This window comes from Hemitrygon akajei, chromosome 29, assembly GCF_048418815.1.
Source record: "Hemitrygon akajei chromosome 29, sHemAka1.3, whole genome shotgun sequence".
NCBI lineage: Eukaryota > Metazoa > Chordata > Chondrichthyes > Myliobatiformes > Dasyatidae > Hemitrygon > Hemitrygon akajei.
This window is the reverse complement of record NC_133152.1, coordinates 30653701-30675412: the sequence shown is the minus strand read 5'-3', so window position 1 is coordinate 30675412 and position 21712 is coordinate 30653701. Positions and strand designations below refer to the sequence as shown.

The 21712-nt window shown below is 42.0% G+C and overlaps 1 protein-coding gene across 10 annotated transcripts in view; it reads right to left on the bottom strand.

The window, feature by feature from the left end:
- The window catches only part of camta1a (calmodulin binding transcription activator 1a), a 1224644-nt gene that overhangs the window by 25271 nt on the left and 1177661 nt on the right, over nucleotides 1-21712 (bottom strand). For 5 of the 10 annotated variants that reach the window (XM_073032065.1, XM_073032068.1, XM_073032070.1 and 2 more), the window contains 4 exons: nucleotides 20914-20934; nucleotides 17916-18109; nucleotides 15336-15410; nucleotides 10443-10473 (listed from right to left, as the gene is read on the bottom strand). In XM_073032065.1, the coding sequence (XP_072888166.1) occupies nucleotides 10443-10473; nucleotides 15336-15410; nucleotides 17916-18109; nucleotides 20914-20934 (321 nt within the window). Of the gene's footprint in view, nucleotides 1-10442; nucleotides 10474-15331; nucleotides 15411-17915; nucleotides 18110-20913; nucleotides 20935-21712 lie in introns of those variants that run through there. The other 5 variants (XM_073032066.1, XM_073032069.1, XM_073032067.1 and 2 more) reach the window with 3 other exon arrangements.

Here is a 21712-nt window from a genome sequence, read left to right as displayed (position 1 = left end):
TTTCGAAGGTCGAACTTGAATATAGAGTACAAGATTAATAGCAGGATTTTTAGCAGTGTGGATGAAAAGAGACACCTTGTGTCCAAATCCACAAGTTCCACAAATTTGCTGTGCAAGTTAATATTGTAGTTAAGAAGGCATATCATGTGTTGTCCTTTGGGGGATTGAGTTTCAAGAACTGCGAGGTAATGTTGCAACTTAATAAAAATCTGGTTAGGCTACATTTGGGAGTATTGTGTTTATGTAGTACTGGTCGCCTCATTACAGGAAGGACGTGGAAGTTGCAGGGAAGGTGCAGAGGAGATTTACTAAGGTACTCCTGGATTAAAAAATACGTCTCATGAAGAAAGGCTGAGTGAGCTAGAGCTTTTCTCTTTGGACCACAGGGCAATGAAAAGTGACTTAATTGAGGGTATCAGATTACAAGAGATATAGATAGAGTGGACAGCTAGTTCCTTTTTCCCAGTGCAGCAATGGCTAATACTAAGGACATCCTTTTAAGAAGTAGAGGAATGTTTAGGGGAGATGCCAGAGGTAGGTTTTTTTATAGAGTGTTAAATGCCTGGAATGCATTGGCAGGAGTGGTAGAGGCTGATGCATTAGGATAATTTAAGATAGGCTCCTGGATGAAAGAAAAATGGAGTGTTGTGGACTATATAGGAGGGTATGGTTAGATTGATCGTGGAGTAGGTTAAAGGTCAGCACAACATCATGGGCCAAAGGTCCTGTACTGTGATGAACTGTTCTATGTTCTAATCTACAGTACTGTAATATGTGGGCCAGCCACTGAAGTTGCTGTTCGGAAACCTGTGAGGTGTGCATGTAGCAACCCAATATGAAGTAGAAGAATGGGTTCAAACAGGGGTTTGTGGTGCTGCTGATGGTGGCAGACAGACACATTCTGTTTATAAATTGGATAGGTAAAACAATATTTTTCTATAATATAATGCAGCTTTAAAAAAACTGTCAACAATTCTGATTTTAGCCTGAAACATCAGCCATTTGCATGCATGCATTCATTCCAAACTCGGTAATTCACAGGTCTGCTAAGACAGGAAAACCTCAGTGAACTAGTGCATCGGTAGTGCCCCTTTGTGGGCTGGCTCATGGAAGACAACACCAAGGTCTCAGGGAATTTCAGATAAAGCAAGCCATCACAATGTAAACAATACTCTGTGTGCTAACCCTTTATTTCAATGGCCCAGGCTGTTAAAGGCTGGGAGTGTAGCTCATTGTCAATTATGGGGAAGGGACTAGGAGGACATTTTGAAGGGTGACATAACAGGATACTTTGCAATTATTAGGAGGACTTCACAAGATAACATGGATTTCTGAGATGGAAATCGTGTCTGACAAACCAATTGGAGTTTTGTTTTTGAGAATATAACTGGTGGAATGATAAGGGAGAACCAGTAGAGGTGGCATATTTGGATTTTCAGAAATATTTTTTAGAAGTCCCACCAAACGGCCTGCATGCAAAAGTAAAGAACATTTTGGTGGTATTTTATAGGTTAAAAATTGGTTAACAGAGGGAAGTAACTAGTTGGGATCAGAGTTTGGACCTCAGCTATTTTATAATTACATGTATTTCCTGATGATGTAGAAGGCTATTTGTCTGATTGAGTATATGCTAACTTTCAAATCAATCCTTATCAACTCATTTCCTCCATTGATTTTCTCTCATTTACCCATTAGCTCTCCCTGATATACCTACTACTCAGCTACACAAAGGGTAACTTACCGCCACCAATTTAATTACCCATCAGCATATCGTTGGGATGTGGAAGGAAATCAGAGTACCCAGGAGAACATGGGTCACTGAGAGAACATGTAAACTACACACAGACAGCACCCGAGGTCAGGACGGACACTGTGACACTGGAGCTATGAGGCTGTGTTATCTGTAATGTTGCAACGATTTGAATGACGGATTAAAATGCAATATTTCAATGTTTGCTGATGACCCAATGCTATGTAATCATGCGGAGAATACACTTAAGGCGATTCAGACTAAGCCAGTGAGCAAAAAGATGGCCGATGTAGCACAGTGGAAACAAAAGTCATCCACTTTGGAAAAGCAGTTAGATTGGGAGGTGTTAATGTAAAAAAGACCTGAGTGTTTCTGCACACTGGTGACAAAGCAAATATTGTAGGTACAGCTGGAGGTTAAGGAGGACAACTGATGATAGCCTTCAAAGCAAGAGGAATTGAGTACAGGAGTTGGGATGTCTAGCTATAATCTTACAGGGCCTTGGTGAGACCACATTTGGGATACTGTGTACCACTTTGGCCCCATCACATAGCAAAGGATATACTTACAATAGAAAGTGCAGCAAAGGGTCATTCCTGGAATGGCAGGAGTGCCGTATGAAGGAAGGTTAGGACTCATATTCGTTATGCTTAGAAGAATGAGATGGAATGCAATGGGAATGTACAACATTTAAATAGGGCAGGATTGATAAAAGAAATTAACTTTATTTGTCACATGTACATTGAAACAGCAAAACATACTAGAGTTGCAATGGGATGGGAGTCAGGATGCCAGAATAGTTAGTGGAGAGGTTGTGGAGACAGATGTTGTTAAGACCTCAGAGAAAGTCAGGAACTAAAAGGTTGAGCATGGTGTGACTAATGCCCTGAGCCGTGTATATTTTAATCAAAGTATCATAGGAAAGGTTGATGAGCTCAGGGCATGGATCAACACCTGGAATTATGAAACTGTAGCCATTAGTGAGACTTGATTGCAAGAAGCACAGGACTGGCAGCTCAGTACTCTGGGATTCTGTTGTTTTAGACACGACAGAGTGGGAGCGATTAAAGGGGGAGGGTTGGCATTACTAGTCAGGGAAAATGTTACGGCAGTTTTTAGTGAAGACTGACTGGAGAACTCATCTAGTGAGGCATTATGGGAGGAACTGAGAAATGAGAAAGGTATGATCGTGTTAATGAGGTTATATTACAGACCACACAACAATCTGAAGGACTTAGAGTAGCAAGTTTGCAGAGCGATCGTGGACTGTTGCAAGAAACATAAGGTTGCTATGACAGGTGTTTTCAACTTTCCACATATTGACTGGGACTCCCATACTGTAAAAGGACTAGATGGGATAGAGTTTGTCAAATGGGTTCAGGAAAGTTTCCTTAATCAGCATGTAAAAGTCCCATGAGAGAGTGTGTGATACTTTATCTGCTATTAGGGAATGAGACAGGGCAGGCGACAGAAGTTTGTGTAGGGGAGCATTTTGCATCTAGTGATCATAATGCCATTAGCATCAAAGTAAATATGCAAAAAGGTAGGTCTGGTCCCTGAGTTGAGATTCTAAATTGGAGAAAGGAAAATCTTGATGGTATCAGAAAGGATCTGGCAAGTGTGGATTGGGGCAGGCTGTTGGACTTTGGTAAGGCATTTGACAAGATCCCACATGGGAGGTTGGTCAAAAAGGTTCAGTCACTTGGAATTCAATATGAGGTAGTAAATTGTATTAAACATTGACTTTGTGGGAGAAGCCAGAGAGTGGTAGTAGATGGTTGCCTCTCTGACCGGAAACCTATGACTACTGGAATACTGCAGGGATTGGTGCTGTGTCTGTTGTTGTTTGTCTTCTATATCAACATACTGGATGGTAATGTGGTTAAATGGATCAGCAAATTTACAGATAGCACATTCTTGCTATTGAGGGAGTGCAGCGTAGGTTCACAAGGTTAATTCCCGGAATGGCAGGACTGTCATATGTTGAAAGATTGGAGCGACTGGGCTTGTATACACTGGAATTTAGAAGGATGAGAGGGGATCTGATTGAAACATATAAGATTATTAAGGGATTGGACACGCTGGAGGCAGGAAGCATATTCCCACTGATGTGTGAGTCCAGAACTAGAGGCCACAGTTTAAGAATAAGGGGTAGGCCATTTAGAACAGAGATGCAGAAAAACTTTTTCACCCAGAGAGTGGTGGATATGTGGAATGCTCTGCCCCAGAAGGCAGTGGAGGCCAAATCTCTGGATGCATTCAAGAGAGAGTTAGATAAGAGCTCTTATAGATAGCGGGGTCAAGGGATATGGGGAGAGGGCAGGAACAGGGTACTGATTGTGTATGATCAGCCATGATCACAGTGAATGGCGGTGCTGGCTAGAAGGGCCGAATGGCCTACTCCTGCACCTACTGTCTATTGTCTATTGACACCAAGATTGGGGGGTGTAGTGGACAGTAAGGAAGGTGATCATCGCTAGCAGTGGGTTCTGGACAAGATGGAAAAATTTGCTGAAAAATGGCAGAGATGGAATTTAACGCAGACAAGTGCGAGGTGTTACACTTCAGTAGGTCCAGCTAGGGTAGGTCTTACACATTGAACAACAGGGCACTGAGGAGTGTGGTAGAACAAAAGATCTGGAAATACAGGTCCATGATTCATTGTAAGTGGCATCACGGGAAGACAGGGTTGTAAGGAAAGTTTTTGGCACCTTGGCCTTCATAAATCAAAATATTGAGTACAAGAGATGGAATGTTATGTTGAAGTTGTATAGGACGTTGGTGAGGCCTAATTTGGAGTATTGTGGGCAGTTTTGGTCACCTACCTACAGGAAAGATGTAAATAAGATTGAAAGAGTGCAGAGAAAATTTACAAGGGTGTTGCAGGTCTGGAGGACCTGAGAAGGAAAGATTGAATAGATCAGGACTTTCTTGGAATGTAGAAGATTGAGAGGAGATTTGATAGAGATATACACAATTATGAGGGGTATAGAAATACAAAGTACACTGCAGATGCTGGGGTCAAATCAACACGTACAAACAAGCTGGAGGAACTCAGCAGGTCGGGCAGCATCCATGGAAACGAGCAGTCAACGTTTTGGGCCGAGACCCTTCGTCAGGACTGAAGAGGGGAGGGGGCAGGGGCCCTATAAAGAAGGTGGGGGGAGGGTGGGAAGAAGGCTGGTAGGTGCCAGGTGAAAAACCAATCAGAGGAAAGATCAAGTGGTGGGGGAGGGGAAGCAGGGAGGGGATAGGCAGGAAAGGTGAAGAAGGAATATAAGGGGAAAGCACTATGGGTAGTAGAAGAAGACAGAATCATGAGAGAGGTGATAGGCAGCTGGAAGAGGAGGCAGAGTGAAGGTGGGATGGGGGAAGGGAGAGGGAGGGAATTACTGGAAGTTGGAGAATTCGATGTTCATACCCAGGGGTTGGAGACTACCCAGATGGTATATGAGGTGTTGCTCCTCCAACCTGAGTTTGGCCTCATCATGGCAGTAGAGGAGGCCATGTATGGACATATCCGAATGGGAAAGTGAAGCAGAGTTGAAGTGGGTGGCAACCGGGAGTTCCTGTCTGTTGTGGTGGATGGAGCGGAGGTACTCGACGAAGTGGTCCCCCAATCTGCGTCGGGTCTCACCGATGTAGTGGAGGCTGCACCGGGAGCACCGGATGCAGTAGCTGACCCCAACAGACTCACAAGTGAAGTGTTGCCTCACCTGGAAGGACTGTTTGGGGCCCTGAACGGTGGTAAGAGAGAAGGTGTAGGGACAGGTGTAGCACTTACGCTTGCAGGGATAAGTGCCAGGTAGGAGATCTGTGGGGAGGGACATGTGGACCAGGCAGTTGTGGGGGGAACGATCCCTGTGAAAAGCAGAGAGGGGTAGAGAGGGAAAGATGTGCTTAGCGGTGGGGTCCTGTTGAAGGTGGCGGAAGTTGCGAAGGATAATATGCTGGATCCAGAGGCTGGTGAGGTGGTAGGTGAGGACAAGGGGAACACGGTCCCTGTTGTGGTGATGGGAGGATGGGGTGAGGGCCGAAGTGCGGGAAATGGAGGAGATGCGGGTGAGGGCATCATTGATGATGGCAGAAGGGAATCCAGGATTCTTAAAGGAAGAGGACATTTGAGATGTCCTGGAATGGAAAGCCTCATCCTGGGAGCAGATGCGGCAGAGACGGAGGAACTGGGAATAGGGAATAGCATTTTTACATTTGGCAGGTTTTTCACCTGGCACCTACCAGCCTTCTCCTTCCTACCCTCCCCCCACCTTCTTAATAGGGCCCCTGCCCCTCCTTCTTCAGTCCTGACGAAGGGTTTCGGCCCAAAACGTTGACTGCTTGTTTCCACGGATGCTGTCCCACCTGCTGAGTTCCTCCAGCGTGTTTGTACGTGTAGATAGAGTAAATGGAAGCAGGCTTTTTCCACTGAGATTGAATGGGACTACAACTGGGTGTCATGGGTTAAAGGTGAATGGTGAAAAGTTTAAGGGGAACATGAGGGGAAACTTCCTCACTCAGAGGGTCACGAGAGTGCAAAATGAGCTGCCAGCACAAGTGGTGCATGCAAGTTCAATTTAAACATTTAAGAGAAGTTTGGATAGGTACATGGATGGTAGGGGTATGAAGGGCTATGGTCCTGCTGTAGGTCAATAGCAGTAGACAGTTTAAATGGTTCAGCATGGATCAGATGGGCCAAAGGGCCTGTTTCTGTGCTGTGCTTTTCGAAGACTCAATGGCTCTGTTCAGTGAAATGTGTCTTTTTTTTTGCATCAATGACCAACATAGTTCAAGGATTGCACTAGGGTAGCCCACAGTGTCGACATGCCTCTAGCACCAGCAAAGCATGGCCAAAACTTCCTAATCCTAACTCTAACCGTATGTCTTTGGAATATGGGAGCACCTGGAGGAAATCCACGTGGTCACAGGGAGAACATACAAACTCCTTACAGATAGCGGCAGAAATCAAGCCATGATCGGTGATGCTGTTAAGTGATTATGCTAACCTCTACACTGTGTTACCACCCTGGTATCTGGTTGCGGTATTCAGAATAAGGGGTCACAACTTCAGATTTTATTTTTTTCATCTTATTTATTTATTTCGCGATACAGCGCGGAGTAGGCCACTCTGGCCCTTTGAGCTATGCTGCCCCAGAAACCCCATAACCCCAATTAACCATAACCTGATCACAGGCCAATTTACAATGACAAATTAACTTGCTCACTGCATCTTGGGACTATGGGATGAAACTGGAACACAAGGGTAAAACCCACACATTCCAATGGAAGAACATACAGAGTCTCCATACAGAATGATGCTGGAATTGAACTCTAAACTCCAGAAAGTCTCCAGCTTTAATAGCATCATGCTAACAGCTACACTACTGAGACACCCATGGAATTGAGTACAGGAGTACTAAAATTTCAAGAGAAGAGATCTGAGAGTGAACCAGGAGAAATTTCCATATTCATTGTGGTGACCTGCGAAACTCACAACCACAGAGTGCAGTAGAGGCCAAGCCACTGAATATATTTTGGAGATAGTTAAACAATAATGGAAAAAGGATGTTAAGAAGCATAGGAAGAGATTGGGAATATACTGCTGAGAATGACGATTAATCATAATTATATTGACTGATGGAGCAGATTTGAAGGGCCACTTGGCATGATTCTATGTTTATTACCTTGATTTCCTTCTTTTTTGGGGTTAATGTGTTATTTTTGCCTCAGTGGTGAAGTTATGAATGTTTGATGCTGATCCTGCTGCTCATTCCCCTGTATCACTTGTAACCAGTGATATCCAATGACAATTAAATGACACTCCAGGAATCCCGGCTAATGCTAGGCAGATGCCTCTGAATTTAGGAGTCATTTACAAATACTTAGATATTTTCTAAACTAAAAAGTGGAGAGCAACACACACAAAATGCTGGAGGAATGCAACAGGTCAGGCAGCATCCATGGAAATGAAAAAACAGTCAACGTTATGGGCCGAGACCCTTCTTCAGGTCTGAGAAAGTAGGGGGAAAGTGCCAGAATAAAAAAGTGGAGGGGGGGAATGAAGCTAACTGGAAGGTGATAGGTGAAGACAGGTGGGTGGGAAAGGTCAAGGGTAGGTGTTGCAATTAGGCCGCTTGCAGGGATAAGTGCCGGGAGGGATTAGTGGGGAAGGATGAGTGGACAAGGGAATTGCAGAGGGAGCGATCCCTGCGGAGAGCAGGTGGGAGGGGGTAGGTAAAGATACGTTTAGTGGTAGGGTCCCTTTGGAGATGGCGGAAGTTACTGAGATTACAGGTTTTAGATGCAGAGGCTGTGGAGGTGATAGATAAGGACAAGAGGAACTCTATACTGTTTGCCTTAACCTTTCCAAAGGTGGGAAGATGGGGTGAGCGTGGATGTAGGGGAAATGGAGGAGATGTGGGTGAGGGCAACATCAATAGTGAAGGGAAGGAAACCCTGTTCTTTAAAGGAGGAGGGCATCTCTGATGTCCTGGAACGGATGTGGTGGAGGTGAAGAATCTGAGAGAAGGGAATAGTATTTTTACAGGAGACAGGATGGGAAGAGGTATAGTTGAGATAACTGTGGGGATCAGTAAGTTTATAAAAGATATTGGTTGACAGTTTGTCTCCAAAGATAGAGAAAGAGAGATCGACAAAGGGGAGTACGGTATCAGAGATAGACCAACCATGTCTGGAGAAAGTGAGAAGAGCTGAAGGAAAAAATGGTTCAGGGTGAGGACCAGTTCTGCCAGGAGGAGGATTAGTTGGTTCTTTTGTCAAGAAAGAAGCAGAGAGCTTTGAAGCCTTCTTGATGGAAAAGAGGAGTGTACAGGAACTGAACATCTGTGGTAAAGATGAGGCGGTCAGGGCCAGGGTATTGAAAGTTACTCAGGAGATCGACGGCTTGAAAAGTGTCGCAGATGTGGTGGGAAGGGGCTGAACCAGGGGGCGAAGAATGGAATCGACATATGAGGACACATGTTCAATGGGGCAGGAGCAGGCAGGGACAACAGGTTTACCTGGACAGTCCAGTTTGTGTATCTTGGGTAGGAGGTAGAAGCAAGAGGAAAGTGGATATCACTTCTATATAAATGAACTTTAACACGACCAGGAATTTGAATGGATTGTGATAATTAAGAAAGAAATGACTTCCTTTAAAATTAATTGCGACCAAAAATAGCAAGAAAACTGATCTGAATGGCACTTGTGAAAGGTGCCTCCCTGTTTACTACTTTGCCCCTCCTACCAGGATATGATAGTGAACATAGGTGAGGATTTATCCAAAAGCAAGCAAGCACACATGGACAGTTGGGGGAAATAGGCTCTAGGGAGGGAGACACTAGCATCAGCAAACATTGTGATCAGTCTAAGAGGGAAATGTTCTAAGTCATCGATACACAAGGTGGAAGTGGTGAGCATCCTAGTTTTTCAAATCAGGCTGCAAACATAATGGAAGTTTGTTCTGTTACAGATTGCTGATATTGATATAAAATAACCAATACTGGCCCTTTTCACTATGCTTCCTAAGGGACAGAACCCTACTTTTTAAATCTGCATTCCCATCCTGTAACCTCACTCTGATAGTCAAGTGAGGTTTAATGTCACATTGGTACAATAGGGACAATCTAAAGTTTGGGAGAAAATCACTGTATTGGAGAGCTAGAGGAACTCTGCATCTAGACCAGGTTATATATCCATACTGTGATTTTTTGATGCTGGTTTTGGGTCCCTAACTCCAGAACACAAATCCCATGAAAGGTTTATTTATTAAGGTTTTGTAAACCTACTGACTAGCCCTTATAACATAATTTAAATAAAAGGACCAGGCAACTTAGTGCTTTCTGAGACAGTGAGAAACACTGGAACAACCTCTGTTGGACATGTGCAATAAAAGAGGGGTGAAGTGCAAACTTGTTGCAGTACATGGCAGACACTGCCCTGTCTGCATTCTTCTTGGGAGATGCTCTTTAAACTACGGCTCTGTCAGAATGATATCAGCTCCTAGGACAGTGTGGTGCACCTTGCCTTCCACAGTTTGGATGGGAAGTGGGGAGGGATGGAGCATAATTCTGACTGAACTAAGAATGAAATGTGCTGAAGATCACAAACACCATTTTATTTCAGTCTTCCGATAGTTCAAGGACACGTTCCAATACGCCCAATAGAATATCAGGTTCCCCATAAGACTCCGGGTCTCCATCATGATCCAAGCTGGCTCCAATAACCCTTCGTGATCACTTCAGTGGGAGATAGGAAGGGGGTTGGGTCAGAGTAAATAGAGCCAGGAAGTAAACACTTCCATTTCTATGAATGAATTCAGCTGGTTTTGCTTGACTTTGCCTTTCCTTAAAACCTTGGTGTCAATTCACATGAGCCAAATAAGTTCCAAGTTCAACATTTTTAATTGGATAATTCCTGGATGCGTTTCATGTCATCCAGCATTCCACAATTCATCGCAAGTGTCATTCTGGATCATGCATTAAAAATAACTGCTGAAATCATTTACCATATATATAACTATATATATGTTTATAAAATAAAAATTGTATCTTTAAGAAGCAGATTTGTTAGTATTGTTTTGAGTGTTAGTTTATTTATAGGCAACAAATGGGAGAATTGGCAGGTTAGGCTGCAGCCTCATGCAAGCAGGCACCAAGCAGAAATAGAGAGAAGCTGGCCAGCAGAAGGCTACACTCACCCTCTTGTACAGTCTACGGTCCACCAGGGGGCTTAGGACAGCAAAACAATACCAAACAGCTATTAGCAAACCAAATGTACCATCGATCATCAAACCAAAGGCAGGTTTCAACACTTCAAATTTTGATGCAAGGTGATGCCATTTCACCCTCTAACCCTTCCTTCCTCTTTCCTATTTTGAGATTCATCTCTATTAACAGGAGCATTGGTGATTTGAGGAACGTGGACTCCTCCAAAACTATCAACACCAGTGCTGTCCTGCACTACACTTGTGCTTTTGGCAAGCGTTATATATCAACATGGTCTTCCATTCTTCTCCCGCAGTGGCAATGTGACTAGGGCTGAAATCTGTCGCATGCATTAATCAGTAATGGGCATACTCAGATACACTGGGGCAAGATTGCCACTGATTTATTTATGGGACATGGACATTGCCAGCGATGCCTGTAATTTTTGACCATCCCTCATTGCCCATGAACTGAGGAGACAGTTAAGAGACAACTCCTTGGTGGCATTAAAGCCAAATATAGGCCAGACTGAGCGTGAGTGACAGATCTCCCTTCCCGAAGAACACTGGCAAACCAGGTCGGATTTTATGACCGCCCATTGGTTTCATAGCCACCATTCATGGGATTAGCTATTGTTTCAATTCCAAACTTTATTTAATCACTTGAACTTAGATGGCCAGTTGCCATGAACATGTCCTTGGATTCAACACTGGCTGTTATTTCTGTGACATAACTTTACACCATTATAATCCACTCATCACAATTCAATGATATCCAAGCTTCTGTTTGAACTCAAATAGCAAAGGTCTGTCCCCTTTGTTGCAAACCTTTACTCAAGTGTAGAAGGAGAAATGAGACAAATAATCAGTTGCCAATATCATCCAATCTCCTCTCAGACCTTCTACATGCTAAAGGTTGCACAATGTCCTATAGGGGCGTGGCAGAATGGCAACCTAAGTGGACTACAATATGCAAGCAGAGTGTTGTAGTTGTAACCAGAATAATAACAGAAAAACACTCAAAGTAATTAAAGAAAAGTGTAAGTAATATTCAAGGATTAAGTACAAAAGTCTTGATGTTCCTTTAACTTTAAAATATTGTCATAGTTATAATTACCACTTCATTCTTCCTATGGGTGAGTAATTATCAAATCCAATCTTGATTATAGATATCAACTAACTCTGGCTTCAAGGATTATCCGGAAGAACGATTGTCTAAAAATGGTTTCCTTTTGTGCTATCATTCTACCATTCTCATGGAAAGTCACAAGCTCAAATTTAACACTGTCAGCTTATAATTAAAATAACTAGCCTGCTGGGCGCTTGTCAATGTGGATGTCACATTTTGTTCTGGGTTTCTTGTATGGATTGAGACTAGTGTTTCACATCATCTATCCTCTTTATGGAACTTTGGAAAGAGCGATTAAGCTTTGTAAATTTTTGGTTTTTCACATAACTCAATTCTATGGATTACAAGAGAGTGAAAGAGATACTGGGTGAGACAAGTTTCTACACTGTTGACAATTCTGCTAATATTGGCCAATGTTTATTCCCAGCCTCACTCTCTTGCAAACTAATACCTGAAATGAGGCCTCCAGGCTACTATGCACATGCTTGGTTTTTCAAAGAACTAATTAATTTGCTCCACTGCCTTACTCTTTCCCCACTGCTCTGTAAAACTTTTATTTCAGTCTTTCCAATACTGAATTCTGAATCAAACCTTCATGTAAAAAAATCCTAACTTCTTCCTATTTTTGCCAATGACATCAAACCTGTTTTTAATGCAATCTCTTGCTTTCAATTCTATTTCTCGATTACTTTGCCCTGCAACACTTTTATTCCCTTCTCCCTTGTTTGATTTATTTTAAACAAATGCTACTTACAATGAGGAACTGAATGAGGCAAAGTGGAGAAGAACAAAAGCAGTGTTGCATTTTGTACATTTTCCACAGATTTATTTACCTAGCTCCTGGATCTTGGCAAAGGTAATAAAAGGCAAATTAAGGAAAAAACTGACATCACTGGCCTGCCCAGTTAAGCAGAACTGACCAGTCTGTGTTGGCAAACCACCAGTGTTATTTTGGTGTCTCCAGAAAATGAAGATTAATTGCGAGGACATTGCTGGGAGCAAAATCACCGTGGCTTTTAAAAACTTTTTTTTGAAGAGCTTAATTAATTATAAAAATAAAAGAGCCAGGGTAAAAGAGCAATTCTACTGAATTAAGCTGTAAAAAACAGTTGTTTTCCAACAGTGATGGGTGCACTGAGTGTGCTCATTGGGTGATTACTGGGAGGGGGCAGATGCGTGGGTACTGGATGATTCATGGGGGCAGTGGGATGAGGGTGGACCATGTGGACGGGCACATTGGGTGATCAATGGGGTGAAATGCAAGAGACCTAGGTCATGAGGATGGGTGTGATATAATTAACGATGGGCTCTGGAAGTGAAGTGCACCAGGAAGACACTGGTATGAATAACGGAGGTTGGAAACAGAAAAATGACACACTAATAGGACAGGCACACTATATGATCGACTGGGAGCTGAGGCATGTCATATAATAAATCTTCAGAAATATATCCAATCAGAATTGACAATTAAGCCAGGCAGAAAAGGAAAAAAGTAAACATGACTCTGGTGAGGTATGGGGGGCAGCAAATACAAAGTCTGAACCCAGGTGAGTCCTCTAGTATTAGTGATTCAGTAAGGAAAAACAAAATGTGTAGTGGTTTGAAAATACTCAAGCCAAAACCAATCCTTGCCTGTATAAATCAGTACCTTTTTATTTCAGGTATTGCTCTGGTGTGATAGGGGTGGGTGGAGGGGATTACGGTTTTTGGTCAAGGTATCAGCCATAATTCCAGAATCTACCACTACAATTCCTTAATGGGACAGTGGCTTAAACTGTTAGTGAAAAGGGTTATTATATAAAAAAAATTCAAGGCAGCACAGAAACTAATTTTACAACCAGGCAATCTAGTTCACCACCAACAAAAGTCATTAAAAAACTAATATCCACACAGAAAGGACTTGTCTCTGATGTTGAAGTAAACAGTTTGCTAATTTGAATTTGCCAGGCAGGACAAAGCTCTGGCTGAGTTGAATGTTTATTAATATATCACCATGTGGATATTTTTTATATAATTTCAGAAACATCACCATTCTGCACTCACATGTTAAAACTGCAGGGCTGTAAGATCTGCTAGGCCTGGTTGAGACAGAACTTTCCTGCACAACCACTGTAGCGTATTGCACAGGCCCTGCCTGATATTTGCTGGTGGTGGGGGATGCCCTTCCATCCTGCTAGTGAGCCAACAACATAGGCTTTGATGAATATCCTGCCCAAATAATTCAGCTTAGTAGCCTCTGTCTGGACAATCTGGGTTCCATTTGGTTCCAAAATCGCAATCAATGTGCTCCTGTGTACATCTGTAGCCCGAGTCAGGCTGGTTACAGAAGGCATTAGGGCCAAGCATACTAACTATACAAAGTTTGGATATCATGACAATCATTGACTGTGCTTATAAGGCTATATTCCAGTTAATATCCATTCTTAATTTTACATACCAAACAAATGTTCATTGGCAGGACAACTCCACTAGAAGTTACTGATTATATTGGCTAGACCGTGATCCAACAGGGTCTGATGCAATTCAAGTTCTCTAACATCTATGGGGGAGTACCACCCACTTCAGTCACAATTCCATACACGGGATAGGCTGAGGACTGCTTTGCCAGTGGTTGTCAAGGTCTTTGTGTGGGTCTAGTCCCTTCCAGGATAGAGCTGTAAATATTGACAACTGCTCACGGTTTAGTGTTCACAACTACATATGAAAGGTCACTAGCACACATCATTTTGAAAGAGCTGAGTAAGCAATTCTAGCTGAAACAACGGACAATTGAAGAACTCTAACGTTTGAACAACAGGATCGCTGACACTGCCAGGGGAGTTTTGTGCTCAAATCTCTTGAATGAGATGTCAACCACCAACCCATTGCCTCCAAGGTGAGGATCTGACCATTTGAAAAAAAAATGACAGATAGAGGGCTAAAAGCAGTAATTCACCATCATAAAGTCAGAGACCTTTGAGGTACTTAGTGTGATAGTTAATAGATGGATATGAAGTTCCTTTGCCCATAAAATGGACAACGTACATTCAAAATTAAAGACTTTGTTAAAAATTGCTGTACATAGAAACTTAAAGCAAAGGTTCTGATGAACTGATATTGGTCAGCATAAATTCAAAGCTTCAATCTATGAATTCAATCCTGCATGTTTATTCCAACACACAGTTCTACATGGTCTAGAAGAACCTGTCCTGTACGAGCTACTGTGGGTATATTTCTTATGGCATTGTAGACAAACACGGTTGTGCTTATTGTCTGAGGTGGGCATCACACTCTGACCTGATAATGGCCTCCCTGAGCTAGACACACATGCAAATTTTCCTGCAGGCTTCACTGGGGTTGTACATAGAAATGGGAAAGTTAACTGATTTCTGTTCCTTAGTCCAAGTCACGGAGCCTGCTGTGGAGCAGCAACCAGCAATCAAACCGACTAACCTAGCATAGAACCTATAGAATCTAACACTTTTATAGTCTCAGTTTCAGGAAGGGATCGTGATTTTACCAACTGAAAATACTGGATAAACTGCGGTAAAATATTCCACAGCAGAGAACAACACAGGGAATAATGGAGACATTTATAAATTATCCTAACAATGGGACAATCTTTATTTTTCTCTTCCATTATTCTAAGACATTAGACAGTTGACTTAAAATTTTTACTTGTGTTACTCTACAAAGAAATAAAAGCAAAAACAAAAAATAGAGTAAAAATAAAGATTTTTAGAATGGTGACAGATTTTGAATGACATTTGACATCTCACCTGTGACGACAACGGCGCAAAAATCGCATAATTTTCCGTGCAGCTTGATCCTGTTTCTTGGTCAGCAGACTGCTTCTGTAACAAGAAGGAGGAAAATAATAAGAGCAAACATTTTCTTCGTTGCCGAAGATCCAGTATATTTGTAAGGCAATTGTGCTAAAACAATTTGCATTAAAACTTTTGGACACACAAGAGACTGCAGATGCTGGAGCAACAAACAAAGGAGCTGGTGGAACTCAGTGGGTCAGGCAGCATCTGTAGCGGGAAATGGAACGGTCGATGTTTCAGGTCGAGACCTTTCATCAGGAGAGGAAAGCGAGGAAATATCTAGTATTAAAAGGCAGAAGGAAGGCGTGGAGTAACAGCTGGTGTGTGATCGGTGGATCCAAGTAAGGGTTTGAAGTTAGAAAACTGCCAATTTCCATCCCAACTGACAAATACCAGGTTCAGCTAATGACACACAAACTCATTGATTCACAAGTGGTGCTCCACTGACTTAAAGATTGGATTCACTCATGATGCAAGCAAGAAATCTGTCCAAAGAGGCAACCGTGAGTTTTATCCATTGACTTAGAAACACATGGCTGACTCATTGATGGGCACAGGGCATAGCCATTGATGCAGACATTGGGTTCATCCACAGATGGAAAAAGGGATTTCAACTTGCAAACAAGGCGTGGGTCACACATTGACTGGTATCCCTTCAATTCAAGTATATTGATCATCCATTGGTGAGACTCACTCAAACATGGAGTTCAACTACTGACGAGAATGTTGATTTCATTGATTGATGCAAACATTGGATCTTCATCACCAGAGTGGCAAGCATACAGCTCATTCACTGGTATGGTTTATCCTCTGATACAAGAACAAGGTTCACCCATTGAAGGAAATAAGGTGTTCATTTACCTATTGCCAATTCTGGGTCTCACTCATCGATACAAACTAGAATATGCATCTATTAATGAGGTTCACCCATTTACATGAAAGTGAGGTTCACTGACTAACTGGCAATCGTGGTTTACCTTCAATGGATGGACTAGGAAACAGCCCAAATCCGAGACAACTACGTTTGCAAAACTTGATTCTCTGCACTTCCCAAGGGCACTTCATCATGCATAATGTTATTTTATCCATGTTATCCATAAGAGTAGCAGACATGGAAGCCATATAGAAGATTCTCCTGTGTAAAGTTCTCCACCTCTCAGTTATAAATGGCTGGCTGCCTCAGCCTGCACTGTGTCACTGCTCCTGGACTCTCCAGAGAAGGATCAGCTTCTTGCCTGCCACTCTTATCAATTCATCCTAGAATCTTGTCCAGTTCCATAAGATTACTTCATATTGTTCTAAAGTATAGACCAAACTTAAAATCTCTTCCACCTGGACAACCCCTCGAACCATGAATCTATCCAGTGAATCTACACTGTACTGATTCCAAGATAAATAGAGCTTTCTTTAAGTACAGAGAGCAGATATGCACAGAGGTCTCCAAAGGAGACCTCGTTCAAAGCTTAGTGCAATCTCAACAAAATTCATTACTTCTATACTCCAATGCCCTTCTAAAATATCATCAGCCTCTCCATGTGTTTGCTCCACCTTCATATTCACTTACACTACAACATTATTTTCTTCTTCAGGGATCATCACCTTGTAGTGGTGGAGAGATTTGTGAGTTCCTGAGATCCTGAGGACAATGCAGCCTGGAGCTTAGCTCCTGTTAGGGTCACCCATGGCGATAAGGTCAAGGAGGAGGTTCCAGACAAAGAGCGATCCAACTGAGACCTCAGCCGAAGATGATGACACATCACCACGGCAATGCAGGTGGAGGAAGGCTGCAGCAGTGGAGGGCCCTCAGTCATCTTGCATTCCATGCCACTGGCCCCTGACCCTGATCTGTCAAGGATCGTGAGGAGACTGCTCATGCATCACGTTAAACAAAGGCACAAAGGCCTTCTCCATTAAGGAAATAACTTCTTGGGAGAACGTCATACTCGACTTGAGAAATCACATGAATACTACTGCAACATTATTTCACTGGTTTACTGCCATTTAAAAATATTCTCTTTTTCTGTTCTTTCTCTCAAAGTGCATAATCTTACTCCTTCCTCAACTACAATCCATCTATCACTTTCTTACCCTACATTTCTTGGTAAGCTGTTGTCAGAGCTAATTGCTAATCCTTTGTAACAGCATCAGTTACATTTAAGCATTTGAAAATGACACATTTATTCAATTTCTTTACATTCTGTACTTTAATCCAGCCTTTATCCATGCAAATGTTATTCCCACACCCATAAATCCTTACATTATGTAGTTATCTTACTGTGTTTCACCTTATCTAATGGAACATAGAACACACAAATTTCAGCACAGTATAGTCCCTTTGGCCCAAGATGTTCTAACCCTCCCATCTACATAACCCTCCATCAAATGCATTTTCAGTTTCCTTCATATAAACTTAGTGGCGTCCTCAAGAACTCCATTAGATTGTCAAATACAATGTTCTTTTCATTAAGGCAGGTTGTCTTGGCTTAATTATAGGAACTGAGTGAAGAGTTGTGTCCATAAGCAAAGTCCTACCTGATTTTTTGTTGGACCATGGCACCTGTCCTTCGTTTCTGCCTCATTTTCCCGTATTCCTTGTAGCTACGGTAATACTGCTGGATAAGGACAGCTGCACGCCGACTCTGCTGAAACTTCTTCTGCTCATAATAGCTGCGGAACTTGCTCTGGATCAGGATGGCGGCCAGCGTCATCTTTTTGTAAAGTGCATACTGAGGAGACACAAAGGTCAATATCCTTGTCAGAGGAGGAAAATAAGGGGTCAATCCTAGATAGATAGGAGGGGTGGTTTGTTGGGGAAGAATCTCCACAACTGGCTTTCCCTCGATGAATAAAACCTAACTATTTCTTGATCCTCACCTCAAACTAGTAACTAGCTTCCAAACATGCCATGCCAAATTAGTAACAACGAAAGAACATTAATAATGATAGGAGTAGGTCATACACCTCAAATCCACTTTGCTATTCAATTAGATCATGGCAGCTCTCAACGTCACATTTCCATCCTATCCCTAAGCCTCTTGAAACAAAAAGAGATGAGGAAATCAAAATCTAGGCTAACATTCAAAATAAGCAGAATCACACTGTAAATGAACAACTATTGACAGTCACCCTTTGTACGGTCACATACCATTTATCAGCATCAGCACATAAAAACTCCAATGGCATGTTTCATTTGCGCTCATTAACTAGCAAGCCATTACATTGGCCAAAATCCGAATTAAAATGCAGCTAATATTAGGATTGATAACCCTGGATGGATTTATTGGTAAAGGCTTATTTATTTCACCATCCTGCCTGGTCAAATGGGTGCTTTTATCATCAATATCTCTATAGCTAACAAACAAAAACATCGAAGGAAACTTAAATAAAACCACATATTGTTAGTATTTTCTTATGGAGATTCCGGGATAATCCTGGTGTACTGATGTCTTTACTATGGAGGTTGGTGTCACATTATGATGACTTCTGAACCATGTTATCTGGTAGCAATGGGCAGGTGAAGTTATGCCTTATAAATAAGGCAAACTTAAATCACAACATCCCCAACATAATGAGAAACTATTTCCACCATGCAAGTGTGCCTTCAAGCTACTCATGCTGGCTGGTTAAGTCCCACTGTGGTACTGTCTGATTCCTGTCATTGCACCTTAGAAAAATATTTAAGTTCTTGAAGTAAGACAAGTTATCAAACTTTACAGGGAATAAAGGGCCAGGTATTCTGAGTAGCTGAATAAATTGGTATTGTTCTCCGGAGAGGGGGGGGGGGGGGATGAAAGAAATATTTAATTTTGATCAAGAGTAAATGTACAGGAACTGTTTCCACTGGCATGAAATAAAATTGAAGTACAGGAAGAACTCAGCCAGCCAACAGTTAAGCAGCCTCTGTGGAAAGAGAGATCAGTTAACTGAGTTCTTCCTCCAATACTGTTTCTTTGTTTCAGATTCCACAATCTGTAGCTTTGTTTCTTTTCCACTAGTAGAAGGTCAGTAATCAGAGGATGTAGATTTAAAATAATTAGCAAAAGAAGAACAGGGGACAGGACGAGAATTTTCTTTTCATCGTAAGCAGTTATGATCCAGAATGCATACCTGAGAGGGCAGCGAAACAAATTCACGAGTAAAAATCAAATTGCAATTTGATTAACATTTAGAAAGGCTCAGGTCTGTGGGAGAGAAAAAAGCAGGAGACGAGGGACTGACTGGATAGCTGTTTAAAAATCCAGAATAGCACGAAGGTCTAGTTAGCCTTCGTTTATGTTGCAAGATTCTATGATGATGCGAAAGCACATGGTGTGGGCTTTCTTCTCACTTCATACCCAGCTCCAATTCAAAGCAATACATCCCTTTAAAATGAGTAGGAAATGAACATTACCCTTGGCTTCAGTGAATGGTGCAAATTTGCTGAAAATCCACTCAGCAGAGGGTACTAGCACACACTGTGCCACATTGCAGACCCAGCTCTGCTCCCACAATCTCTCCTGTTTCAGAGCTCCGGACCTCTGCAACCACTGGGGAAGAGTTGATAAGTGAGTTCTCCTGCTGTGGCGAAAGGGGACGGAAATTCAGAAGTACAGGCACTGCTGTTCAGCCTCACTCAATGTCAGAAGGATCCCCCAGCCCCACAACATTTATGATCAACAAGGACCATGAAAAGTTATGTTATTGAGAACACGATCAGTTCCTGACTTGGATATACATCATATGCTCCTTCATTGTTAATCATCTATCCATGAATTCTTGAATTCATGGCAGTGCTGTCTTCAAATGGATCATAGCAGTTCAAGAAGATCCACTACCATATTCTCAGACTAAGTGACGTAGAACACAGCTTGCTCTTATTTACTCTGTGATTGTCCAATTATAATGCAAAAGAACAAGAGGAAAAGATAGTGATTGCGGGATACAATACAGGTCGTTAACCTGAAGCATTAATGCCTCTCTGCAAAGATGCTGCCTGATCAGTTGAGTATTTTTGCAACTTCTGTTTTATTATGTTGGTAGAAAAAGATCAATTACTGAAGAAGAAGACTTGAGAGTAGTACAAACACCAGCATGGAGCAGCTGCACTTGATATGCTTCTGTTCTGTAAATTCCATGGATGCAATCTGCAATTTTAAACTTCTGTATTAAATTTCGCTTTACTCTTCTGAATTTGAGCTGTTGCTCACCTTCTTAGGATCTCTTCATTTTTAAAGCCACTTAGCCTTGGTACAGTACCTGTGAATAACTTCTGCACTAGCTCAAAAGAGAGAAGGTTTGAACAAAATAATTCAATCTAAATTAATTTAAATGGTTATGCAAATGACTTTTTGACACATGGTACTTGGCGCACGAAGACAACATGCAACATCCCCAAATACTAATGTAATTTGAGATTTTGAGTTAAAAACACCAGTAAAGTAAATTATATATGCTTATGTCAAAATAGTATTAATTGGTGATCACCTAGTGGTCATATATCATAGCAGTGCAAAATGAACAACATTGAAATTCCAGTTATGAACTGCATTACCTTCAAGGCTATCCATGTAAGCTTGCAAAGTGAATATAATAGATATTAGTACCAGAGAAAGAAAGCCCCATGTAGATGTAGCAGAGCCTGACCTGTCAGTTTTGGGACACAACAGGAACTTATAATCCCAAAGATACTTTTCACACTGACAAACATCACAAAGTTCTGCATGAATAGAAAGATCAGAGGAATTTGGAGGGAATCAGGAAGAAGCAGCAATCTGTGAAGGACAACTTTTAAATTTTGCCCAGAAACATGGCAGACAGTGAGTTTTCTGAAGCTGTCTCCCACAACTGACCAACTCACTATCATCACCTTTTAGAAAAGAAAGAAGCCGTTAGGTTCCTCCACCTAATATGCCTAAAGCCAGAGGCCTGATGTCTGAAAGTCTGGAGGGTGAAGGCCTGGACGTGGCCGGTCCTGGGGTTAGTAGACTGTCTGTATGTCTGAGTTAGGCGGTAAGAAAGGGGCTGTTTTCGGTTGTTGTCCTGTTAAACACTATGTTGGCGCTTGAATATGTGGCAACATTTGTGGGCTGCCACCAGCTCATCCTTAGGTTGTGTTTGTTGTTAAAGCAAATGATACATTTCACTGTATGTTTCGATGTACATATGACAAATAAGTGAATCTGAATCTCACCCTGCCCACTATCAGTTAGATCCTGGCCATCTTGACCACATGGTTTGGATGCTTTAAGGGATTTTTCTATTAAATTCAAATAGATTACGGAATGTTTCTGCGTGATGGTACCCAACCAATATTCCCACATTTAGAATTCCTCTAATGGTTTCCTTTAGAT